General features: G+C 39.5%; 1 protein-coding gene across 1 annotated transcript in view; it reads left to right on the forward strand.

Annotated features, from left to right (window-relative positions):
- The window catches only part of PHLPP1 (PH domain and leucine rich repeat protein phosphatase 1), a 141901-nt gene that overhangs the window by 88695 nt on the left and 25841 nt on the right, over positions 1 to 27365 (forward strand). Inside the window, exons 4-10 of the mRNA XM_030511187.1 lie at positions 4402 to 4568; positions 15297 to 15443; positions 16311 to 16541; positions 18527 to 18729; positions 20395 to 20455; positions 22405 to 22500; positions 26372 to 26527. Of these exons, the coding sequence (XP_030367047.1) occupies positions 4402 to 4568; positions 15297 to 15443; positions 16311 to 16541; positions 18527 to 18729; positions 20395 to 20455; positions 22405 to 22500; positions 26372 to 26527 (1061 nt within the window). The remainder of the gene's footprint in view (positions 1 to 4401; positions 4569 to 15296; positions 15444 to 16310; positions 16542 to 18526; positions 18730 to 20394; positions 20456 to 22404; positions 22501 to 26371; positions 26528 to 27365) is intronic.

Below are 27365 nucleotides of genomic sequence, written 5' to 3' on the forward strand. Positions count from 1 at the left end.
AAGGAGAAAAATTACACTGCCTTTGCATTAGCATGTCTACAGCAGGTGTAATTTAACATCGTCAACTCAGTTCAAACAGATTGGGAATTTGGCTGCCTGTACAATGTGGGCTGTTTAGTTATTTTAATTGTCTTCTGTTGAAGTCCTAAATAGTAATTTCTTATCTGAATAGAGCTATAGGGAATGGGATGAGGGTAAACAGGAAAAAGACATAATTACATTGGTTTAAATTCACACCACAGGTCACACCAAAAGATGTCCTTGTGTAAACAAGGCTTGTGTTTGTCCATACAGCGGGTTCAGCTGTGTCCACTGCTGACATCCATTGTCAGCAACACATCATTTTTGTACTATAGCCAAGGCTTTAAAACAAAGACGGTAATCAGTCTTGTTGCATAGCTCAGTGACAGAGGTGGCATTATACTGGTGGACAAAGCAAAGTGGTTTTTTAGCCCTGTGTAGCAAGAAGAGGCAAGAATATTGGCTGATACAAGTATTTTTCTGTATTTTTGTTGCCAGCTGCTTAAGATTTACGGTGAACCCATGCCATACTTCTACCAGTCTTGAAATACTGTTTCCCTTTTAAAAATAAAAATAAGAAAATTGAAACACCTTGGCAAAACCTTTTGTATTTAAGATACTGCTGGCTTTTGTGAATTATTGTTTATACTTGTAAGTACTATTGTTTATACTTGTAAGTAACACGTTTAAAAGTGAGTTTTCATATTTGGGAGACTCCTAGGTCTTTGCCACGGGTGCAGCTCTCAGGTGGGAGTAGCAAAAGGTATACTGCCTGAGGGAAGGGCAGCTCTCCAGCATTATTTGTGGTGGTATTTGCAGAATAAACTGCATTTTATTGCTGCTGGGGGAAAATTAAAAGCACAATGACAGCTTTTTGGTGTTTGCAGAGGATAGATCCAGGTCTCTTTGTGTAACACGTGCTATAGTTGTATACCACTTCTTCAAAACTGCACTTCAGTATGCCTTACATGGAGACCAAAGGAAAAAAGAGCTTGAAACCACTGTAGACCATGGCTGCATAACTGAGGTTGCAACAGGAACTGGAAAAGAGTCTTCTATTGGACTTCACAGTTTGATGTGCCAAGTTAAATTTGGCCTTACCCTGTTACTACTCCTCTAGTATTACAATGGGAGACACTGCAATATAATAATTGACCATGAAGTGTTGAAAAATCATATCCAGGCAATGGAGAAGGCTGCAAGCTTCATCCTGTTCCTTTGTGATTAAAAATCGTAAGTGAAAAGTGGACTTCAAAAAGTACAAGATCTTTCTATGTGTTTGAGCTCCCCTGCTGTCAGACTGTTTCATGTCTTGCTTCTCTGGCAAAGACAGGTGCTGACTCTACAGCTGATGCATAACTGAGAGGGAGTCATTCACCATCTTTCAAGAAGGTCGTTGCCCCAGCCATTTTCCTCATGTCATTAGTACAGGAAATGCAACAGGGATTTCTAGTGAAAACAAGTGCTAAGGATGTGTGCAGTTTAGGATGTGATGAGAAGATGTTCCAGGGGGATTGGTCTGGGCAATGGCTTCTTTTGCCTGGAGAGTTGTGAACTGTGTTGCTTGCGTTTTATATTCATATGTAAAGCACATGGAACAGTTATACTTCTAAGTTTTCCAAATAAAAACACCAAACAAGCTATAATGAACACTTGACGCAGGTTCCACATGCATCTAGACAGCTTTTCCCTCTAGCATTGCTACCACACTGACACTCTTCACTATTTCTGTTGGAAGCATTGGTCTGTTGAACCCAGCCCAAGTAACTTGTTGGGGTATTTATTTACAGCAGAATGTCTTGGTTTGCTTTGTTGTTTTATTTTTGGATTTTGTTTTTATTTCCAGTGGAAACCCTACTTTCTGCAGATAATGTCCTTTACTCCAGATGCTTTTTATTCTTGTGACTGTGAGGGATATTGTAGTCAGCGTTTTCTTAGCCTTTATCATCTTATCTCTGCAGTGATTCCTCACAGTGAGTCAAGGAAACCCAGTGCTTTATTAAAAACTGTATCAGCTTTTGGAAAAACACTTTTCTCTTAGTAAACAATAACAAACACACTCATGCACAGTCTTACTGCATTTAAAGTCAGTTGAAGATGACTGCAAGATTGAAATATCCCTTTATTGTTCCTTTTTGTAACAGTATCAATTGAGAACTTCAGTACTCAACTTCAAAACAACTGATGAAAGTTTCTGGTGAACCAAAGAAAGTATTGTTAAGATGATGTTCTCCTTTGTCACTTTTCTTTGTTTTTCATCTTGTTTCTCTATTCTCTAGGAATTTATTACAGAACAGTATTGAGCAATGAAAAGAAAAAAGTCTTTATCCCCGCCTCTGAGAATAACTCTATTTATATGAATATTCCTTCAGTAAAAATTCAGAAGTTAATTCTTAGAGTGCTGTTTTGCTAACAAAAAAAGCTTCAATAAAATTACAGTTGTTTCCAGAACTAACCACTTCTAAAATGTGGTTTTAACTTTTACAGTTATCTCTCTGGTAGAGGCATCATTCAGTATATGTCAATTGCACGAAAAGCTTAATTAAATTCTTTGTAGAACAAAGCGTTTCCTTTAAGGAAAAAGAAAAAAGGAACAACAATAACAAAACAAACAAACAACAAGCAAACAAAAAGTAACCAGAACATAAAACTTGTAAAACAATATTACTTTGGATGTTTTTTCATAGGGCTTGATGATTTTAGGAAAGGATTTGCATCCTTTTTTGAGACGAGAGTAGAACTTTGACTTGTTTGGCTGCTTTATCGTCATTCACACTCAGAGTTACCAGTTCTGGTACGTTGGATATTTTTAGGGTAACATGCCTTGCTAAGCACTGCTAGGTTGCTTATTACTGTTCATATCACGTTCCAAACAAGTAGTTGGAGCAACAGTGTATGTAAGCATTACACCTGAAGTTACACATTCTCCTTTTTAATGTAACGGTTGTCAGTGCTTTTTCCGTCTCTTGTGTTTTCAGTGTGATGAGAACTGTACCATGCCAGGCAGGGTCTGGCAGCATAAACAGAGTGAGTACCTAGCTTTCAGAAATAAGTGCTCAGAATAGCCTATGAATAATTTTTGTTTGATACTACAAGGGGAAGAAAAATAGTAGGTACAGTAGCAAAAGGACTGAACTAATTGAGTAACAAAAATTCAAGCGTTTTAATGGATGTGGGAGGACTGAATTATTAACGGTTGCATTAGAGAAAAACACTGCACCGTCTGTTCTTCTGGAAGCTTATGGCTGTGTGTTTATAATAGAGACCACTTATCCTGAGGCCCATGTAGCTTGCATTGGAGAGGAAAAAAAGGAAGGAAAAATTCCTTGGCTGTCCTTTCAGTGGCAAGCTACTTCGCTTCTGCCAACAAAACCTGATGTCTTTAGTTTCAGGGTACTTTATGGCAAGGGCTGTACCTCTGCTGAGAAGGTTGGGTGGTGTCTCCTTCAAAGTTCAGAAGCCGTTATAGACTGTCACTGGGCATTGATTACAAGTTGGGGGTTTGGTTTGATTTTTTAAATAAAGACTAGTAAATAAATAAAGCAGCAGGATGTAATTCACCCAGCTGTATCCTATGGATTTGGTAAGGGGTAGAGTTGCTGTTACTTGAATTTGTTGGCTGTAGGTTTCTGTACAATCGTACTAGCTATATGTAGTGCTAGGTGGTATGATTTCTTCAGCCTCTGTAGACTGCGTTTGTTTTACCTTCCCCTTTCTAGAAAACAGTTTTAAACCTCCAAATCTCAGTTTTGTTTTTGTCACATTTTTATTACTTATCTAATTTTTTTCTAGTTTTCTAATTCATTGAGAAGAGATCAGTGCTTGGTGTTTTGCTGCTGCTGTGATACATTTTTCTCCTGTAAGATTTAATTGGGATAGGTCTTTCTTCTGCCATTTAATACCTGGTTTTGATCCTTGAAAACAAGGTGATGACTGTTATCCCCTCGCCTCCACTCACTGGGTCTACTGACCACTTATGCAGCAATGTGGAAGACTTCTGCACTATGTTTTTGCTGGCATTACTTGCTAACTAAAGGACTAAAGTTTACGTCAGGTCTCTCTATCTTTTTCTTTTTTTTTTCCCCTGGCCATAGAGTATCACGTAACTTCACTGGTGAAAATTAATCCATTTCACTTATTAGTTTGACAAGCCTTTGTGCTTTTCCGCTGCTAGCCATCTGTGGATCTGGTTTTGGCACTGAGGCAAAGCAAGAGATCATGACATAGCCTGCATGATATTTATGTGTTAGGTCAGCTATGTATGTGCACACTGACTTCTGCTGTACTTAAAACCAGTTTATCTTGTGTTAGTAGAGGTGAAGGAAATGTTCTTTTTTTTTATTACAACATTAACATATTGGTGTACCTCTTGACTTCCAGATTGCATCACAACGCATAAGCTCAGTGGATCTTTCATGCTGCAGCCTGGAGCACCTGCCTGCCAATCTGTTTTATAGCCAAGACCTCACTCATCTCAATTTAAAGCAGAACTTCCTAAGGCTAAACCCCAGCCCATCCACAAGCAGAGCGCTTAGTGAATTACAAAGGTAAAGTGATGTGGTTCTATTAGTCTTCTCTGCTCTTGGAATCAAGTGACCACTGGTTTGCAGGAACTTTCTTAAAAACTTACTACCTCCTTTTATGGAGGATTGGCCTGGTTGTAATGCTTCAGAAATTGGTTACTCTGTGTGTTAGAAACAGACTAGCTTTTTTAAGAAATTTAGTGTTTTTCTTGTAAATAGAAGGCTATTTTCAATCCAAATGCAGTTTTCAGAATGCATTGTTTTTACCTACCCACTGAGGCTAGGCTGTAGTTCTTCAATCTTTGATTCATGTCAAACCAATGTGAGTTGGTGAGTTGCACATGAAAGGGCCAGGTGGGAACAGTACTTCACTTAGTTTTTTGTTACCCCCAAGTAAAGAAAGCCCTGATTTAATAACTTCCCGTCCTCTTTCTACTCTGCTCAGCCCTAATTCTTCCTCCCTAGTAACTGTGGCCTTTCAGTTGCTCTTTCCACTGCAGCTCACCCAAGAATGTAACAAATGTGTAGATGGAGGCACAATTGGTGATCTGAATGATATAATATGTGGAATCAGCAGCCTTTCTGTATTCAGAAAGATGAATGTTCCCATACTGAGTATAAAACTGATTTTAATTTCAGTGGTAACTGAATTGCAGAGTACCTCAGGATTATATTTGTGGATGGTCCTGTTCAAACAAGATGTTTTAAACCACATTTCTAAATCCTTTCCTCTTTGACAAACAACTGAAAAATAAAGGTGGATTATGCGGCCTGTTGTATTTTTATATAATTCTAATTGCATTCTGGAAAAACAAAAAATTTGGCATAATGGAAGATGAACGAACCCAGCAGGTCTGCTTCACAAACAAAGCAGGCAGTTTCCAAAAGCTTATGAGCACGGTCTGGAGAGGAATACTGGGTTAAATGTTCTGCGAATGTTGGTATATGTCTCCAACAAGATAGCAAGTGGAATTTTAGCATAAGTTAGGTGATGAACATGGAGAAATAAGGAATGTCTTTATTTTAATGAATTTTAATAATTTTTCATTTTTAAATATCAGAAAGTGTACAGGAGATACTTGGTTATATTTTGTCCATGTACCTACAGCTAATTCTGTTTGGGATTAGAAAGCATTTAGAAATTATGTGGTGGGCGATGTTTTGTTGTCTGTTTATGTTCTCTTGGTACTGCAGTTGTAGGAGCAGCTGAAGAGTCTTGCTGAAAGTTAATTTTTTTCTTACTAATATAAGCCTGAATGTACAGGAGTGAAAGAGTTCAGGTGATCAAATAAAACTCTCCTGGTTTTTGAGATTCTGCATCAGGAAAATCTGGAGAAGTGGCGTGTACCTGAATTAGTGCAAAACTGATTAAGCGTCTTGTTCTTCTGAGAGCTGGTCCTATTCTGTCAGTGAATCATAGTCTGCTCTGCCTCCGTTGCTTTGAGCTTGTCAAGAAGGCACAGGAAAGGTCTGTGAGCCTCTGGAGCAAAAAAAAATAGTGAATGATTAGGAAGGTTACTCAGCACTGTTTCAGTGGATCAGAGCCTGCGCCTCAAGAACTCCTACTTCTTGGTGCTAACCTTCCCTTTGCCACTGCTGATGTCCTCTGTCCTACATCCAGCACAGGTGTCATCACCCAAGCAGTGAGCAGCTGGAAGCTGCTGCCGCTGTCCCCATTGCTGTGTTAGTGGAAAGGGCTACATGAGGTGGTAGCTCCCACTGAGGGTTAGGAGGAGCAGTGACCTCATGGTTATCTTTTTGCCTCCCAACAGCAGCAAAAGCATGAGCCTGGCCCTGGAGTGCTCTCCCAAGCCATGTTGCTTCCTGCTCTAAGAAACACAGTGCTGGCTTCTCCTTAGGGTGGGAAAACTTGAGGTTTACTAGTTCTGCCAAAAAGCTTTGAGCCAGCTTGACTGCTACTGTAAACCTGTTTTCCTGTAGTGAGTAAATGCACAAATATCTAGCAAAAAAGGAATACCCTATCTTTTTGGAATTATTAGTGAATTCCAGTATGAAAGTATGTGCAAAGTAAGGCAAGATCCTTTTTAATTCAGTTTCATAAAACCATTTTCAGATTTTTGGGGGTTACTCAAGGTAAAACTTGACTGGATAAACCAAAACTCTTTGTTTGTTCACCCATGTTCTTTCAAACCACTGTAAAGCAAGTACAAAATCTCTGCTGTTCTGATTTGGTTCTCTTGGCTTTTATACCAAATTCTCAATTGCTAAATTGTAGCTGCACACAGGGCACAGCACCAGTGAATCAAGCCCAGAAGTATTTAAGGCTCCAAAATAATGTGCTTGGATGTTGTGAACAAAATGGATTGGCATTTGCATAGCTACCCTTCCTGGTACAATTTTTGATTAAAATCTGGTTAGCAAGGCAGGCTAGGAAAATTGCTATAAGCAGCTTTTGGTGCTCTTAATAAATCACTTTAGGTGGTAATTTGACAAATGCTTATGAATGCTGGATTTCAAAACAAGAGGTATGTCAAAGGCAGAAGACAATGCCAACTTTTCAGCTACCCCACTGAGTAGACTTAGAAGCAGCTGGGTCATAGTAATGAGATGCACTAACTTGGCAAGTACAGTCAGGAATGGGTTGGGGAAAAAACAAGAATTCCAACTTTTGCTTATGCAGTTACTTCATTCAGTTGTTAAAATGATGTCGTTAATTGCATTTCTGAATAAAATGTTTAGAACTAAATTGCTGGTAGCATGGGAGGTGTACAGAGCTGTAGATGCACTATTTGTTCCTAGTAGCTACATTTTCACTTGCTTTACTGTCCAACTTTGAATATTGTTTCTGTAGATACTTTGCAGCTGTGAACTTGTGTAACTGAACTATTCAACTTATGAAAAGGTATATAGAGCTACCTATATTTTTTTCCTTCTTACCAGGCAATACACTTTTCATACTAAGTGTAAAATAGGCAGTCTGAAAATTCATCTCTGTTGAAAAAACAAACAAACCAACCCAACAATCCACAGGAAATGTTGTTACTTGTTCTCCCTCACTGTAGCTTTTTTAAAATTATAGGAAAGGGTGGTTTCCTTTCAGGGGAGAAAGGATATTCCCCAATTGAAAGATTGCTCAGCTGTATTAGAAGCGGCTGACATGTCTTGTGATGAAATCCTCATTGAGTCAGAATTTATCTTAAAACCCTTGGTGTTTTAGCTCCTGATACTGCAAGTGGAGTGACTGAAGACATTCTTTTGTCTTAAGTTGTCTAAATTTCATTTGCTTATACTCTTTAAATGTTGGCTGGTAGATGTTTTGGTTGGTTTTTTTTCTTTTAACCGTAAAGCTGAGATTTAAATGTACACAATTTCCCAAACCTCACTCCCCCTTATCTACAATGCAACTTCACAGCTTTTGTTCTGAAATGCAAGCAAGAATTCAAGCTCACTAGTTTTGCAGAGTGCTGTTGCTCTAGGTTTGAAGCAAATGAATAAACCATAGTCTTTATTTACTGCTGCTCTGTTTCACTGGGCTAAGCACGCTTTATATTTGTATGTAATTGTTTCAGTCAGTGCTATTAGAAAACTGCTGGCATCAAGAATACTGTTTGCTTGTTAATACTGAAAAGTAAGTTTCAGTTTTCAGTACGTGGATTTTTAATAGAAGCCTGTTGCAGATTAAAAAAAAGGGGGTGGGGGGGGAAGAAAGGGGGGATTAATAAGCCACAGAGTTTGTTTTGATAAACAAAATGGTGCTTGCCAATTTTATCTGAAGACCAGCTTGTTAGTCTGATTGTGGTTGTTAGTTATTATCGGTGATTATATGGATTTTTATCGTAAGATCAGTTGGTATCTTTTCTCTCCCAGAGCCTCTTTAGAAATTAACTGCCTTCTCTGGCATCTCAGCTCACACTCTTCTGGGCTAGTGGCAGTAACTGGAAATTACAGCTGTAAGGTATTAGAAGGCTAGAGGACTCAGAGATGTTGATGTGTTTCTGAAATCCCTTGCTATTTCCAACTGTTGGATAGCTGGTTTTGTCTGAAAACCTAGAATTTTGGGGGGTCCTCAAACTAAAACCTCTTTACAAACCCATTTGGGGGTTCCTCAAACTAAACCCTCTGTACAAACCCATTGTGCAGCAAGTATGTAATTTAGCTCAGAGAACACTGAGGTTCCCAGATAGCAAGGGGTGAACAGTTTTAGCAGCTCAACTGTGTGAACCCAGCAGACAAGCTTGCTAGAAGTCAGGGTGAGAGGTAGTTTGATTCCAGCTTGTCCCTAGAGATTGAGGAGCAGGGAGGGAAGTCTCCAGCTTGACACTTGGTCTCAAAGTGCATTGAAGTGCTCCTTGTAGTTATTGCTAGTGTATGAAACTGAGGTTAGTCAAGAAAGTCGGATGGGTAAATGACATGTCAAATATACATCTTCATTCCTGCCATGCCCCACGGGCACTGACTGTAAATGCCCTGGAAAAGATAAGAGCTTTCTCCTTTTCTGGGGATGGTTGGTTGGTTTGGTGAGTTTTGTTTGGTTTTTAGGATGCTCTTCTGGAAAGGAATTTGCTTTTAAGATGCACACATTTATTGAAGTTATTTAAATGAATCCAACTAACGTGGGGAGTGTGCTACCGCAAGGAATGGAGTGCCATTGCATACTCTGTGGTATGGGAAGGTGCTGGGAGCTTTCTCTCACACTCTGATGGTCTCAGGGAGCTTTGCTTTTATACTCATTTCTCCTCTTTTGCTTGAAGCTGAAGAGTGAAGCGTAGCCGTCTTAGCAGTAGGGCAAGAAGGAGAAGTTGGCATGACATTGACAACCAGAGGTCTACTAGGAATGAACTCCATCCAGTGTTTGCTATATTCTGGTGCTATGTTTATTTTCTAAGTTCTGTAGCCTTGGAATATTTTTTGCTGCTTTTAATACTAAAGAGAAACTTGGAATATGTTTTTATGTAACTTCACTGCTTTTGTTTTATTCAGCTTGTAAAAGACATTGAAGGAAAAGTTTGGTTTTGTTAGTGCATCTTTCCAGCTCTTCATGACTGGTTGCATTCTACATAGGTCCTGCACGCCTTTCTGAACTCAAGAAAGTGCCCTCATATGAATACTCAGCAAAAATCAGTGACATTTGATTAAAGAAAAATAAATTGCAAAATCATGTCATTACAAATGACTGAGTGGGGAAGGTAGCAAAATTGGTTTAATGCCTGAAACAGTGGATTTTTTTTGATTGTTTAAATTGGAGCAGTGCATGCCTTAATAGCGCTCGGAGAAAAATAGATGGCACTAAGAAATATGCTATAAAGTAACATTTTTAAAAATAGAGTAGTCTAAAAGTAGAAATTGCAGTTATTAATTGGATTCAGTTTAGTGGACCTATTAGGCTAAGTACAGCAATATCTCTTCCAAATAATGCTTCAGAAGTAGTGAACATATTTATGGAATCTAGTTATTGTGTATCAGCCTACTCTGATTTACTTGTCTATTGCTTTCTGATATAGCTTCCAAAGCAAGGGTTTTCTTTTCATATGTTTAAATGGGCTTCAGTTTGGAAGCTCATCCCTAGCTAATTTTGTATTTTAAATATAATTTCCGGTATAGAGAAGGAGAATATTTTTTCACTTTTTTTCTAGGAATTTTGTTCTTCCTCTGAGGATAGTCTTTCCTCCCTAATGAAGCAGTGTGCACTAGGTACTTGCAGAAATGGAGAACTGCAAAGTACAGTAATGTGGGTTCAGTTTATTTCCACTAACAGAACATACTTTTTGATTTGTCTTGTCTTTATGGACTTCTTACCAACTATGTAATAGAATAAAAGCTTTATTGATGTTTTAAGTTTGGAGGTAGTATGAATTTGACTTAACATCTTTGATTATTTGTGTATTTTGAAAAATAACTGACTAGGTTTAAGGTTATTCTTTTTTGTGCAGCGCAGTCTGTTTTGTTCTTTCTTTTTTCTTTTTTTCCCCTCTTCAATATAATCTAGCAATTAATTTTGGCATATAGACTCAAGTCTGTATGCCAGAATTGTTTTGCCTTTTATAGTTTTAAATGCACGTAGAAGGGAGAAATACCGGGATGACTGTTCCTGGTGTGTTGGCGTAAAGGGTAGTGAAGATACCAAAACTGCAGCTATCAGTCTGCTTTTTTCTTTCTCTCCTCCCCCTCTTTCTCCCTTGAGGTTTAAGAAAAGAAGGAACAAAGCTATGTTTTCATTTATTCATTCATCTAATGGAGAAATTGATAATTAATGGTGAATTTATTCAAATTTCTTCTGACTTGACCAGAGTCAAACTTCGCCCTCAAACTAAGTGACCCTCTTTCCTGAGATGACTTTACTCCATCTGGTTTTTTTGTGTTTTGACATGAGTTACTTGGTGAACAGGAGTCTTACCCAGAGAAACAGAGTGGAAAACACCAGCTGAGCTCCTCTTATGTTATCGATCGAAAACTCTAATGTCCCCAGGCTGGTGAGCGCTGCTATTAGCTTCAGGTAGGCAAAGCCTTCACCTGCAGCATCCAAATGAATCTCCCTAGCTGTTGCAGAAACTGTCTTAACAAATTTAGCAGGGCAAGAGGGCTGGAATAGTTAATTTTAACTAACTTAAGGTTTTCGCAACACCACCATTCTGGGAAGGGAAGTGCTGTGACAGTATTTCAGGTGCTAGGCTAGCTGCTCCCTTAGGCAGTAAGGCTATGGATGGGGAATCTGATGCAACTGAAAAAAAAACCCGGTAAATTGGTCCTTTTATTTCCGAGGAGGATATTAGTGTGTCAGGTTTACGTGGAAATTCTCTTAATGATTAAGTTGTTGGCCAAAGTAGCAGGCTTTCATGAAGGTGGCAAGTTGTAGTTGAGTTCCAGCGCTCATCACAGTGCTACGAGGGAAGTGATCTGCTCGGAAATGGTACTGAAGCCGAGGGGCAGTTGTGCTGCTACTTGAAATGATTTTCAAGTGTGGAACCACAGCATAGTCATGAGGCAGCCAAAATAGTGGAGAGAGTATTGGGCAAGTGATTGTTTTCTTTAAACTGAGTCCTTTATTAAGCCATGTCTTCTATTTTGGGTGTAGTAAAATACTGCTTTTTAATTGCTTTTGGTAAGCGTAGGGCATGAGCGGCTTTGTCAGACATGTCTGTTATAGCTGCATTTCAATGATGGTGTATGGCCAATTCGAATATACTATTCCCCCCACTCCAGCCATAGTGGAACACAAATGCTGCGCTGTGTAATGGAAATTCCTGTGCTGTGCACATCGGTCAGATCTGAATTTGAAATTCGCATGCCAGTTCATTGCTTTGAGTGATACAAACTTCTCTTGTTAGTCCCTCTCCTCGTTTTGTGTATGTCAAACTAAAGCCACTCTTGATATGGCAGCTTCAGGATTAAGTGAGCATTTTTGGGCTCAATTATGGCAATTAGTGTTCAGTCATATTGCATGTTGAAACCCAAGGGTTGACGTGTCAACATTTTGCTCTAGCTTAAAGTAGGACTATTTTTAGTCAGAGAAGTGAGTGTTCATTTATTGGTCATTACAATAGAAAGCTTAGTAAGCTAACTGAACGTAGCGTGTTGAGAGATGCTGTTCTTCAGGTTGACTTTTTTAACAGATAGCAAAGTCTAGAACCAGGGAAGGAGGGAGAAGAAGGAAAGCATATGTATGGATTCGATATGAGGTTATTACACTGTCATGCCTCAAACAAGCAATGCCGTGCTTTTTCTTTCTAGCACTGCCATGGGGACAGCATCAGTGTGTGCTCATGGTTTTGGTAGGAGTAAAGATTTGGGTGTGAGAAAACACCAAAGATGTTGCTTGGTAAAATCTATTTTAAGCCCAACACTGCAAGCTCAGCAGCAACAAAAAACTTGAGTCTGTAAAATACTTCTACCTTATGCATGTTGATATTACAAGTGTTAATGACTGTAAATCTATCTAGATATGAAAAGCAATATAAACAATTCAGCATTTTAAATGTGCAGTATGGCAATGCTCAGTAATGGAAGCTCACTGACCCATTTGTGATGTGGATAGTGGGGAGTGGCCAAAGATGAGAGGTAGACTTAGATCTTAACTTTAAGCAAATGCCTGCTAGTTCGGCTTAGTAATATTCTCTACTAGCATTTTGTAAATGAACATGTTTACAAAGGAGGAAGAAAATATATCTTTCCTGCCAGTTGACTTAAATTAATTTCTTAACTTGACTGAGGCTTATGGTATCTGTCTTTCAGCTTTTCTTTAAAGGCGATTAAACAATGAATTCTCCTTTCTGGACTATTTGACATACATTTCTGTGTGCGTTTTCAGCTTCTGTAGGAGTATATCCACTGGATATATGTGAGTATATCCACTGGATGTACTACTACTCATCCTCTCTTACATACTGTATACCCCTGTTAACCAGTTTCGTTTCTGTCCTTAGTAATTAGATTTACTCACAGAAGACCCTTAATAAGCACTCATTAAAACATACATTAGGGTAGTAGAGATGTGATCCAGATACTTCGGGGTGGTGAGGGGGGTCTGTATGTGGTGATTCTCCCCCCTCCGTTGCTTTAGACCTAGGACAATTATACACCCCACGCCTCAGTCATCTTTCCTCTGTGTATTAGCTTGATCTGCTGTAATTTTGTCTCAAGATTGTATTTGGGGTCTTGTAGATTGTAATTTTCACTTGTTAATTTCTTTTTCAATGTGAAAATTGGACTGGTTACATTTTGATGTTTCTCCAGCAGCTTAGTTATTTGACGTAATCTTGCTATCTTCACCACTATTTTTGCACTTACCTAAATACTGTGGAGGGAGGGGGAAGTAACTTCTAAAGGCCCTGGAAGTCTGCTACTTAGAGCACTCTTGTTTGTATTAGCACTTGACTTTGAGGAAGATGTGGGACAGCTGTTCCACCACAGAATCACCCCGAATTTCAAAGCAGTGTATCTATGGTATCAATCTACAGTTATCTTCAAGATAAATGCAGGATTGTGCATTTCAGTTCTAGGTTCAAGATTTTTAAACCCTTTGTCTCAAAATAGAAGATTATGAAGGTATAGTGTTTAAAATATACTTTTTTTTTCTGGCTAGCAGCCCTCATTAACATCAGCTAGCTTACCCTAGCTCCTTTTTATTTCACAGTTCTCCTTCCAGAGATACATTAGTCATTGTTTCTGCACAGTAGTATTTTTTCCCTGCAGCAGTAATTTGATTGCAAGATTTTATTTAGTCTCCATCTAACTCTGTTCCAAACTTCTTCTGCCTCAAGCACGGCACAGTGTGTTCAAAATCGGTGATAACTCTGGCTGTGATTTTTCCTTTTTTTTTTTTTCTTTTTTTTTTTTTATTTTTTTGATTCTGCCATCTTTGCACCAAAGTACCAGTAAGAGAGCACAGCATTGCCTTGCTTGCTGCAAGCCTCTGTAAACTTTAAGTGTGTTCACGGCTTGTCTTCTGTGGCAAAATCCATACTTCACTTACAACTCCCTTTGAAATACGACACAAAGGTGATACTTGCATTTTCATGTTGAGTTCTAGCCAGTGGCATGAGTTTGATTTAGGCAATAATAAAGGTATGTGCCAGTTGATTCCAGTAGCTGGTAAGGATTTTTAAGAGCCTTTCGGTGTTAAAACTCTTTAACCTTTTAATGGTTGATGCATTTTCTGTCCATATTTTCTGGTCAGGGGAGGACAAAGTGTTTTGAGGTAAGAATGTGCTGGGCCAGTGCAGAGGCTATGTATGTATCATGTTGTCAGATATTACTTTCATGTGAAACAGCAGTATTCATAGGTGCAGTTTTGCTTCCATTACCTTGTTGTATAAAGGCCCGCTCGCACAAATAAAGGATTTGAGGCTTAACGAAGGGAAAATGAAGTCCAAATAAAATGCCAGAAAAGAAACTTCCTCCCATCTATCGGAATCTGACAGAGATCTTTTCATTCATCCTTTTACTTGCCTTTAGGCATACCTCCTAGTGGTTGTTAGGCAACGATAATAATGTTGCTGAACATGCAGGCTGGCTAATTGGATTGTCCCCTCCTTGGGTTTTTTTTGTTCAAACAGTCTTGGTCGTCTTTACTAAGGCAAGCACATGCAAGTTGCTTCATTTGCTGATGTGATAAACCAAGGGGCTTTTAAGAGTACCGTGACATGTCAAGGACAGAATTATGAAATCTCTGTGAGCTGTAACATCATACTTAATCAAGAGCTTAAGAATTTGCCTCTGTCATTACAAAAGTTTTGCTGAATTCTGCTTAAATTCAGCACATTTCCCAGTTGTATTCAAACCAGCCTTTTCTAATGAGAATTTTTGGTTGAAAGGCAGTATCTACTCACATGAATGAAGCTGAGCTGCATCACAAAATTTATTGTTCAAGTAGGCTGAGAATTTCCTGCACCTTGTAACCAGTGTCACTAGGGTAGTCTTACTAGCAAGAAATGTGTTCAGAAAATTAGCAATGCTTTACTACAGGATGAGATGCTACAGAAGAAATGATACATATCATAAGCACGGCAAGGGGTTTGTTCTTTGTTACACTCACAGGAAAATATATTTAGTGTTGTTCAGGGGGGCCTCTTTCTCTATGCCAGCCTAATGTGGGTGAACTCTTGCTACTGGTGCTGAACTTGAGTGTCTAATTGTTTCCTTGGTTGTTCTGAGTACATAAACTAAAAATGCATGGGACTTGCATTTACATAACAAAACTTACCTTGTATTAATTATTGCAAGGTAACTTGGGGTGGTTTATGCTCCTCTTATTTGTCTCCTTTATTATTTTTATTTTTCCTTATCTCATTGTAGATTCACCAAGTTGAAGAGCCTTAACCTTTCCAACAATAATTTAGGAGACTTCCCACTGGCAGTCTGCAGCATCCCAACCCTGACTGAGCTCAACGTGTCCTGCAATGCCCTCAGAAGTGTTCCAGCAGTTGTAGGCGAGATGCACAAGCAAGTACTTTATTAAAACTTAATGTGGACAGCCTGATAATAAAGGCAACAAGCAGTTTCATAGATACTCAGTACATAATCTTCCTATGAGAAACAGTTTCAACTTACTGGGTTTTGTTAGAGCAGATTGGCTTGTAGATCTGTATGGAAGCAGTTGTGAGCTGTGGATGGAGGGGAAGCACACTTTGTGTGTCAAGTCTCTTCCAGTCCCCAGCATTTGACACAAGGGTCACCTACTTGGTGAAGAAAATCCTTAAAACTCCTTGCTTATCTGCTTCAGCCATCACACAAGTTGCAGTTCTGGAGTTCCTTCCAGTACCTAAAGGGGGCCTAGAAGAAAGCTGGAGAGGGACTTTTTATAAGAGCAAGTAGTGATAGGACAAGTTTCATTTTAAACTGAGAGAGGATAGATTTAGATTAGATATAACGATTTATGAAGATGGTGAGACACTGGCACAGGTTGCCCCAAAAAGCTGTAGCTGCTTATCCCTGGCAGTGCTCAAGGCCAGGTTGGATGGGGCTTTGAGCACCTGGTCTAGCGGAAGGTGTCCCTGCCCATGGCAGGGGCTTGGAACTAGATGATCTTTAAAGTCCCTTCCAGCCCAAACCATTCTATGATCCCATGTTTGAAAAAAAAAGTGTCTTAATGCAGCCTATGTCATAGTTGCCAAGGCTTTTTAATTATTTGTTCAGTATCTTCTACAGCAGATGTTAAAGTGTTATTCCGTAACAATTTTCTTTCTTCTGCCCTTTTGTATATTTACGTCACACTAACTTCAGCAGATTTGTGTGTTCACAGGAAGGAAATGTCATTTGTCAGGTCACTCACTTTCTTCACTCTCCGTTCCCCTCCCCTGTTTTTGATAGCTTGCAGACATTTTTGCTAGATGGCAACTTTCTCCAGTCCCTTCCTGATGACTTGGAGCATATGCATCAGCTCAGCTACGTGAGTCTGTCCTTCAATGAGTTCACCGACATTCCAGGGGTGCTGGAGAAGCTGACTGCCATGGATAAGCTCTGTATGTCAGGAAATTGCATGGATACCCTGAACCTACAGGTGTTAAAAAGGATGCCTCATATTAAACATGTGGATCTAAGGTAGGTATTTGGAGAAGGGGAAGAATAAGTGGATGTCAGTCATTGGTGTTGAAACAGTTTCTCCTTGGCTGTCAGAATAGCGCCTGGGTGCGGATCTCTTGGGTTCATCCATGGGGCTGTGTTTCTGTGGTATTACATAACTGACAGCACTTGCTATGACTTAGCACTCTTCTTAGATGATAAGGTAGTATTTAGGGGGATCAGTAGACAGGAAAATGAAATTAATATTTAATATTAATATTTACACCAAAAGATTAAAAAAGACAGTATAGGACACTGGTGATTCCTGCAGTTCTTGTTGCTGCAGTGTTAATATAATGTAAATGATAGTCCTAAATGATGACCTAAAAAGCTTTTGTCTGAAATGTCACAGATGCATGAGATGAAGGAAAGGGCGGTGAAAGTGGAAGGACAAAAATAGATACTTTAATATTTCTTGGTATGCTAAGAAGCCTAGTCTAACATGAGTAACATTATTTTATTGATGCCCTCACAGAGCCTAAACAGATCCTTACTACAAATGGCCCTGCTATGAGGTGGTTCTTTATCCTTATGGTCTTCTGCAATCAGCTGAGCAAGGCACAGTTCAGAGCCTGGACCAGGAGGTCCAAATAGTTGTGAATTTTGGAACTATTTAATTAAGCTGTTCAAGCAAATATTTAATGTACCGTACTGTTATGTAGCTGTCAGACTTGGCCATCAAGGAAGGGGCAGCGTAAGTTAAGAAAACAGCTAAAATAGATGGATGAATTCTGAAGTGTTTATGGTGGGGTTAAAATATGCCTGTGTGTGTATGTATGCTGAAAGCAAATAAATAGGACTCAGAGTAGGGATGCTGTGGCTGAGCTGGCCTTGAGTTCCAGCAGTGCAGTTTCAGCCTTCTCATTGTCTGCTGAGCAGTGGACACTGGTTCTTGGTAACACTACCTGGAATAGTAAACATCAAAGGTGTTCATAAACTGTACTTGCTGCACAGTGGAGGGCTTTGCTTAAGTGAAATCAGAAGGAAGCACTGTTTGTAAATTGAAAATGGAAAAAGCAGGCTGTGGCATTGCTGGGGAAATAGTACCCATTTTCTTTTACCTGGAAAATGTAGCTAATCTGCAAACACAACTGTTACACAAAGGGAAACTCTTTGAAAGCAAGAGCAACAGTAGAACTGTACGTGTTTGCCCTTATCCTCACTAGGGAGGCTTAATGGGCCAGCAGAAGTTACTATACTGATTTTAGTGTTCTGGTCAGAGCTGGGAATTTGAAAATGAACACTGCAGAGTGCTCTGCAGTCTCAAACATTGCAGGGTTATAGATAAAATCATTCAGTTGAAACTTCTGCAGAACTTGCTGAGTATTGGCAATGTCAGTGCACTGCAGTGAAGATGTCATAAAACCTGTACTCTTTATTTGACAGACCCACTTGTCTTCGGTTTTTGCTTTGTTTTCCTTCTACGCCCATTTTCGGGTCTCTAAATTTGCTTGCTGTGGAACATGGTGATGCGAGAGGTGAATATATGGGAATTCATAAATCTCAATTTGGCCTTTCAGTAAGGGAAGAGACTCCAATATCTGTAGGTTACTTGTATCTGCCAGGCTGTTCCAGCAGATGCTCCTGATAGGCCAGCAGGAACTGTAGAGGTTTTGTTCTTTTCCAAACTATTGGGCACAAATAACAGCCAGGTCGTCTTTTATTTTTATAGACACAATAATAGTAATACACCTTTTTGCAGAGCTTTCTATCAGTAGTTTTCAAAGTAGTTTAGAAAGGAACTTGCTGTCATCATTCCTTTGTCATGATGGATAAAACAAGTGAGCGGATCCATCCTGCTTTTAAAATACCATAACAAAGGGGAAAATATTTAAATTAACCTTGATGATGAACCTGGAGGCATGCTAGTTTAATCCTATGCAACTACTTGTAGAGTGAGCATTGGTTTGTCAGCAGGACCCTGCCATGTAACTACACTTAATATCCTTTTTTTTGTCTGCAAGATTGAATTCAATTAGGAGATTGGAAGCTGGTGAAGTAGATTTTCTGCATCATGTGACCCAGCTGGATCTGAGAGACAACAAACTTGGGGAGCTGGATGCAACAGTTTTTAACAATGTCGAAATATTACACTGTGAACGAAATCAACTGGTAACCCTCAAAATCAGTGGATATTTTCTCAAAGCGCTATACGCTTCCTCAAATGGTAAGTGCATATTCAGGGCAGCTCTGGTGGTGTCATCTGACTTCTGGATTTGTACCTGGTTCCCTGTGGGATGCTTGTGGCGGGCAGTGCATGTATCGGAGTGCATGTCATTGGGAGGAAATCAAGAGACTCTGGACATGACGCTTGGAGAAAAGGGTTTCACGTGTGCTGTGTCAGTTCTGACCTTCAGAAGTGACTTTCAGATAACACTTAGCTACTGATTTAGGGGTCTGGAAACTGTGAAAAACTTAGCATTTGGGCTGAAATTCCTCTCTGTATCAGCTGGGAGCGGTCTTGAAGTTGTCAGTCTTTGTGTTGTATTCATGTGTTGCTTTACTAAGGTAGATAAGGAATTTATTGCTTCTCCCTGGAGTTGAGAATTTTTGAAGAAGTGGCCATTTGTGAGACAAGCTAAAACAATATATGTTTTTGCTATTGCCTCTAGCTGCTTATTCTGCCCAGAAAGCTACAAAAGCTGAGTAACTTCATTTGTATTTGATAATAAAAGTAATGCAGGCTTTTCCAGTTGAATAACTTGTGTGTTCCATGAATGGGATTTGTTTGATCTGTCTCTGGAAGCTGCTATTACTGAGCTGCTATTACTTAAAAACCTCAGTTTTCACTACCATTATTATTTTTTAGAGTAGTTTGGTATGGAATAAACAAAATACAGGCTCAGAGAGCCGCGAATTTGGTGAACGTTCTGAACTGCCTTTAAAAGGCTGTCATCTTAATGATATCCAAGCCTGCGTCTTCATAAAGTATTTATGCGAGGATCTTTGTAGCTGAGAAAAGTTAACATAATCTGAGCATGTGCTGTGCAATTAGGACTGAGAACCCAAGTCAACTCGTATCTTGCGATCACCTGCCTGTTTGGTCTTGCTGTTTCTCCTGGCTGTCCTCTCTTTTCATCCTCAGCCACCTTGGTTTAGTCTCATATTCCAAAGGAACGGTTATGCTTCTTACACTTTCACATTAGTGGATTTCCTGTAGGCTTAAATAAATATCTGCTGGTTTTGTTTCAACCTTAATGCTAAGCACTGGCTACCTAAAAAACTTAGGATGTGAAATATTACTGAAGCAATCAAAATATAACATTACTATCAGTTGTTGAGGTACTATGAAAGGTCTATAAGGCTGCCTGAAACCAGGAAATCCACAGGCATGCCAAGGCCCATGTAATCTGTTGAGAAGTACTCTGGATCTTGCCATGACCTGGAGGACCCTGCCGTTTTCTGTAGCTTGCTGTTCAAGAGTGGTAAATCTCCCTTCCCATGCCTGTGCCATTTTCACTGACCAGTGAAAAACGTAGAACAGCTTTGTGCCTGACTATTCTGGGCAGAGGGTGGCGGAGGCGAAGTTACAGCTCTGGGACAAAAATGGGAAAATGAGAATTTGCCATGAAACTTTAAAATCCTCTGGTTTCTTCTCACTGATCAGTTATGCAGTGTGTCGTAGCAAGTACAGCGTAATATAGCAGATGTACTTAGACATAATAAAGAAAGAAAATTCAGTTCACAAAGGTCCAGATCCTCAGAAGTTTTTTAGGTTACTGACTTGTTCCAAAATCTCTGGGTGTTAGCTGCTTAAAGTAACTCACATGGAACAGCCATTTACATGCAAATCTTTCTCACCGTTTTTTCTTAATATATTTTTTGCTCCTAGAACTTGCTCACCTTGATGTGTATCCAGTTCCTAATTGCCTGGCTTATATGGATATTTCTAGGTAAGAGTGTACTTTTTCTTGGGCCTGTTAAATACACATCAAATTAGGCTTATGGAAAAATGACAGGAGTTGGGCCTTGAGATATAAGAGTGATTTTCAGAGTTAGAGGATGGGCTTTTTTCTGCTGGGCAGTTCTTACCTGTTTCCTTTTTATAGACTTACTTGTCTATAAACAACTTGGGGGTTGGAACTAGGTGATCTTAAGGTCCTTTCCAACCCTTACTATTCTATGATTCTATGATTGTATGATTCTATTTTTTAGTACCAAAAGTAAAACATGCCTTTATAGTTAAAGGGAAAGTTTCCCTACTGTAATGATTTCCTATCTTATAGAAATATAACATAATGGTTCAAATGTACACCAATGAGAGACACGTACAGAAGTTCCTTTCTGGGTATGTCGGTCACAAGCCTAGCATAGGAGATGGTGTGATGGTTTACTTCTCAGTTCAGCAGCTCCTGCAGGTCATGGTTGTTCTTTGCACCATGGCTGCTGTAGGGAATGTCTGCAGTTGCCATTTGAATACATCCATAAATCTCACCTTAACAAGGGAGATAGGATAAGGAAAGAAATGGGAAAAGGGGTGTTTTAGTTTGTTTCACAATTTAAGGACTGAACCAGGAAAATACTTTATGAATGTGCTTAATGTCTGTCTTATTTAAGGAATTACTCATCTGCACCATTGAAGGGATAATCTCATTAATTAAAAAGCATGCTTAAAGCACTCTTAAGCTGTTGAGGGTGATTGTAACATTTAGTGAGTTAACCTGGGCAAGTGGCCATCAACTTCTAAGTTTCATCAACCATGAGTTAGTTATTTGCATTGTGCACCTAAATGTAACACACAGGTGTGACTAAATAAGTGTGATTTATTGAAAAGCATTCTTTGTAAAGCTGTGTTCTTCATTTAGCTGTAAATGAAACTGGTGCAGAATGCATGATTTTGATCACAAAACCCTTTTCGTGCCTCAGTTCAGTGATGGCATGCTAACTAAGCGGGCAGAGCGTCTTCAGCTTCTTGGCTCACTTGAAATTAGGGAAATCTGAGATCAAACAGGAAGTTATCCGAGGATAAGAGGGGTTGGGTTGCTATCCCATATTTTGGTTAAAGGCTATTGCATGAATAAACTATAGGATGAAAGTACGTGAATGAGCATGAACATTTATGTTCATGCTGTGTTAAGGGTCCTATTTCCAAACTTCAAGTCTGGGAGAGCCTGAATATTATTGGATGCCCAGTTTTGCATCTGTGTATGCTAACTCAAGTAGTGGTTATGTGAATGCGCATGCACACAATCTCCTCCATGCATTTTGTGCTGCTAGTTTTTGTCTTTAAGGCAGGATACATGGGTGCCCCACTGTGCTTAGCTGCGTGTTTTCTGTGCAATATTTGGAAAAACTTGCCTCTAAGAATTGGATTTTCAGAAGGGTTAGTTTCTGTGAAGACAAATGCAAGAAATGGAAAACAACTTCAAAGATACACACAAAAAAGATTTTACTCTATTCGGTGAGACAGCTGAAGAGTGGTAGAAGGGTTTCAGGGTTGAATTTATGGGGGATCGAAGAGGCGTTTCATCTGTGTAGGGTGTGAATATCTTCTGAGGAGTATCTCACAAATTTTCTTGTCCATGGAGAGACTTTTTCAACCTCAGTACTCTTGATACTCTGAATACTTCTGCCCCAATAATTTGGAAGCAGCTTTTTCCATTTTCTTAGTGGCTGCGCATCCAGCGAGATAATAATGCTGTTAGCTTTCTTGCCTCCTCACTCAACCTTACTGCACTGGTAATGCCCTTAGAGAAGGAGGGGTGATAACAATCTCATAGGAAACATACTATGTAGCAAATTTATTTCCTGCAGGTATCTGAGTCTCTCTTAAGGCTGTATTATTAATAGCCTTTACATCTTGATTATCGTTTAGTTACACCTCTTCGTTCTTTATTCATAGGAATCACCTGGAAAACCTGCCTGAGTGGGTGTGTGACAGCAGGAAACTGGAAGTGTTGGATGTTGGCCATAATCAGATACGTGAGCTGCCTGCCCGGTGAGTCTTGCAGACCAGTTGCACAATGCGGAACAGGATAAGCAATTCAGAAATAATTGCTGATTCAGTGTTTAGCTTGTTCCAGTGACTGTCAGGCCGTTTTATCTTTTGTTTGATTTTATTTTTACCTTGTGGGATGTCATCATGCCTCAAGCTTCCACCCAGCCTTTCTTCTTTTACTTTCATGCAAAGAAAGCAGTGCCTTTGAACTCCATGTGGAAGTTTTGAAGCTGTTCATGTGGCTGTTCAGACAGGAAAGCCTTCATTTTTAATACTGAATATTAAATATTTACAGCCGTATCTTTGCATGACAGAGATCCAGAAATTGTAACTCAGTTTAACTGGAGCCTAGAGACTCCAGTTCACAGTGCTGTTTGAGGGATAAAGGGTTGAGAGGATAAAGCCTCATCAAGGAAGCAAACTCCTGCAAGTAGAGCAATCGCGTTCACTAGGAAGATGATCTCTTTTCCGTGAGTCTAAACTTAAAATTCATAAATACAAATGCTAGGAAAGCAAGTGAACAGGAAGGAAAATAGTGAGTTTAAATAATGAATGGCATCTACTAGAGGTTTTTTTATTTTCTAGAGACCTGTTCCACAGAGTATACTGGTCAGGTGCTGGTATTGAGAATTTTTAAGTCCCTGACTTCACTGGAAGAGAGCTGTCAGCTGTCATTCTTGGCTGCTCTGTATGCTTCAAAAGAGATCTTGTAAAAGAAGGAGAACATACTAGGCACAAAGGGAGAAATTATGTGGAGATGTGCAGAGCCATTGAAGATTGTAGACAGCTAATACGTGATAAGCTATTCCATATTTTCCTTAAAGAGCTGTACAGCACAGAAGAACATCAGAAACCAAAAAGGATAGTTTTGCCTGAGTCAGGTGAATGTGCCATATGGTGCAAACTGGCAGTTTTAGTGTCAGAAATGAGGACAGAATAGATTTCAGAAATGTGGGCAGAAAGGAATGTGAGGAGATTTACCAAGTAAACTAACAGGCTAACATGCAGACTATTAATCCCTCTGTTTTTTCACACAAAGTGAAACTGCGCCTACTCAAAAGGTGGGGGGAGCAAAATTTCGTTTGCCTTTCATTTGCACTTCATAACAGTAAGGACTGTCAAGGCACACCGGATATCTTTGGAGATTAATGATTAGCTGAAATGAGGTACAGTCAACATCCTACTTGTCTCTCCTGCCATCTTATCATTAACCTCAGGAAATAGCTTATCTTTGAAAGCTCTTCTTTGTAGTATGTGTCTAGATAGCTTGGCTCCTAATAACTCAGCTCAGCTTTAAGTCCTGGTTCAAAACATAGGCTTTGAATGTCCGTAAAACTTTAGGGAAACTTGGATCAGGATTCAAATGCAAATGGCTCAGGTGTATGGACCTACTGTTAAGTGTCAGGTAAATACTAGTGCCCAATAAGTGTGTTCATGTGCACTGCCAAGTGCTTTTCATTCTACACAGAATAGCATTATGAAAACCTGTAGAGTGAGTGAGCAGGACTCTCCTAGGAGAATGCCTGCAACTCTAACCACAAGTTCAAACCTTGGCTGACCAGCAGTTTCCTTGAAGGCTGAAGGTTGCACCTAATCTAAACAAACTACAGTTAACACTCTGTGCATTTGTCTCTTGAAACAGAAAAGCAATCCTTGAAGACAAAGAGTTGAAGCAGTTGAGGTAGAGGACTGCATCATAATCTTTATCTCAATTAAAGAAATAGGAACAATGTAAACCAGTCTATAGTGCAGTCATTTCTGCTTTAAAAGTACTGAAAATGACAAAAGGGTACTTTAGCTATGAAGGAGAAATTCAATGTCATAAAACTGACATTGTCAAGGATTCCCCAAAGAAAATTGAAATGCTTCAGTTAAGAATTGACAGAATGACCTTTCTGGCACCAATGAACAAATGTCTGTACGTATTTTTGTTCCTTTTTGTCTGGGTTTGTTTTTTTTTTTTAAAGATCTCTGTGTATTCAACATGTTGTTGCCTTGAACAGTTGCTAAAGGAATTGGTTGAATGCTTTCACCAAACCATGTTTTCTTGGAAGATGCTGATGCTGAGTGACGTGCTTGTCCTCAGAACTTTTAATCCCATCAAAACTTCCAGTGGGAGTTGGGCAAGTGGGAAAGCTGCCCATAGGGAAGAGCAATCCCAGCATTCTGGTTCCCCACCCAGCTTGAGAACTAGGTGTCCCAGGCTCATCAGGTGCTTGCTTAGTTAAATGTGGTGGTTCAATCTCCTCAGGCAGCCCAGTTCCTTTTCTGCTTGTGTTACTTGAAAAATAAGAGAAAACAAACAAACAAATCCCCAAAGACTTACTTAGTTCTTCTGAATTATTTATAAAATACATTTTCATGAAAAACCTAATTGCTAAGGTTTTGGCCATGGTTTGAACTTTGCTTATTTTAAAATGGCACTGCCCCCACATGTCCAAAAGAAACCCCAAATAAGTAAATTTTTTTTTTTTTTTGAGACATTGTCAACCAGTTCTGCTTTTGCTCATAATGTTTGGTGTTGATGATACTGGCCAGTCTTGGTTAGGAAAAGCAATAGAATAGAAAGGCAAATCTGTAACTGAGAGATATTTTTACAAGTAAAAGTGGAGTGAAACAAAAATGGTTAAATGACGAAAACTTAATAGATACACTTATCACGGTATGGTTAAGTCTTTTCACCCTGTGTTGAGCTCTGGAATGATACAGCTGGCTGTTGACTTGTATCCATGGTCATAACGCAGACACTCCAGCCGACTGAGATAACTGTTAACACTGGCACACAGATACGGAGTATGACTGTATTTATCAAGGGGAAAATACTTCATTGATTATTTTGGCACAATAATCCAATGACCTTATGTATCGTAGGGAAGGGGCAGGGAGGCTCTTTCTGTGTATTTGGGTCATTGTAACAGGGAAGAAGATTTTGCTTTAATGCTGAGTAATTTGAGAGTCTTTAAAGCAGGTCAGCCTGATGCGCAGGCTTGCCAGATTAAACAGTACAGTAGTGGCAACGTAAGACAGGTGGCAGGTGAAGAATTATCTTTTTTTCTTAATTTGCTGAAAGTGGTTCCCATTCAAATTCAGGAGTTGCTCCATCTTTGAGGTCTTTAGGTACAGATTTTAAACTCCTTGTTACATTGTTTAGAGGACAAATTTTAGCTTTACTATTTGATCAAAACAGCTGTTTATTCTTGTCTCTTTACATTGCTCTCTTCTCCCCCAGTCATTCGTGTGTGTGTGTGTCCTCACCCCTCAAAAAAAATGGAGCAGGGGGATGGGACTCCAGGTCATCTATCGCTTGTAAAAGCTCAAGAAAGTAAAGCCGATTAGATAAATTTCATTTGCTGTAGAACTGGAAAGGAGGCTTTATGTTAGTCTGGTATTAACAGAAAAGGAATATTGGGGGTGGGGAATTGCATTGGATTATGAGTCAGCACATGATGAGCACAGCACTATGAAGCTTGTGGGGTGACTGATGATTTCACCCACACTCCTGCAGTTCTTCCATTAGCTAGGGGGATCCCACCCAAAATGTGCAGTTTTGTGCAGCCTTTGTTAGCAATTACGTCCTTCGCTGTCGTGCTTCTATATTCATGTTTTATACAGTGCAATAAGATAACCCTTTCTCACTACTTTCACTCATGAATCATCCTTAAACCTCCTTTTCCCTGTCTCCGAACAACCTTTTCAAGAAGTTGGTGGAGAGTGGGAAGATATTCTTGGATCTGTGCGTAATTAATACCATGTCTGCTAATCAGTTAGCTGAATCGCTTTCTTGTAGCGAACTGTGATATCACACCTAAATTCTCAAAGCAACTCTCTGGTTTAGATTTTTCTCATTTTTGGTGTTTTTTGTTTCTCTCAGGTTGTTTTACAATAGTAGCTTGCGGAAGCTGCTGGCGGGACATAACATGTTAGGAAGGCTACCAGATCGGCTTGAGCGAACGCAAGTGGAGGTCCTGGACGTGCAACACAACCAGCTCCTTGAACTGCCATCTAACCTGCTTTTGAAAGCAGACAGGTAAATACGTAAAGAAATTTGATCATCACTTGCATGTGAGGAACCTTGCTTTGTGTGTTACTTCCTAGCTGAAAGGGTAATCTGAGGTTCCCCTAATTCGAAAGTTGCCAAGCCTTGTGTGGTAAGAACAGATGTCAGCCCAACTCACCAAAACACATTCTTTTTATTCTGGTTTTATTGCCTTATATGGTTGCTTCTTTTTCCCCTCCAAGCTCCTGCTGAACACCTACTTCTTGAAATCTAGCTGTAAAGTGAAGCACATGCTATTTTCTACTATATGCACTGAGATGGGTTAGTGGCAGTTTCTTTAAATACATATTTCTTAGGCTTGTTTGATGGAGTGTGAAAGCTTTTTTTCCCTTTCAGTCAGAGGCTAGAACTTATTTATACCTGTCAAACAAAACAAAATCTGTGCATAAGGCTGTCAGAATAACTCAGTTATTCCCCTGTCCTTGCTTTGTGAATTTTTTATGCTTTTTAAATGTTTGTCACTAATTTAGCATGTGTCGCCACTTGATTTGCTTTCTGGAGTCTTATTTTCATGCTCCTATTTCTTTAGACTCTTCATAATCCTTCTTCCTGGGTATGAATATATTCTATAAAGTGGTTGTGATTGAAATACAGGAGGTAGCATTGTCTGGGGATGGTGGATGGGCTTGCCCTGCTTGGTGTCAGTGTTCTTTGCAGCCCTGCGCTTCCACATATAGTCATGGGATTTCTGAGTGCTCAACCCATACATAATTTAACAGATAGTGAGACTGAGTGCTGTAGGGTTTTATTTCTGATCTTAGCTGTGACGAAAGGAATGCATAGTTCCTGGGCTTCTTGAGAGGTGGAG

Source organism: Strigops habroptila, chromosome 1 (genome assembly GCF_004027225.2).
Source record: "Strigops habroptila isolate Jane chromosome 1, bStrHab1.2.pri, whole genome shotgun sequence".
Classification (NCBI taxonomy): Eukaryota; Metazoa; Chordata; class Aves; order Psittaciformes; family Psittacidae; genus Strigops; species Strigops habroptila.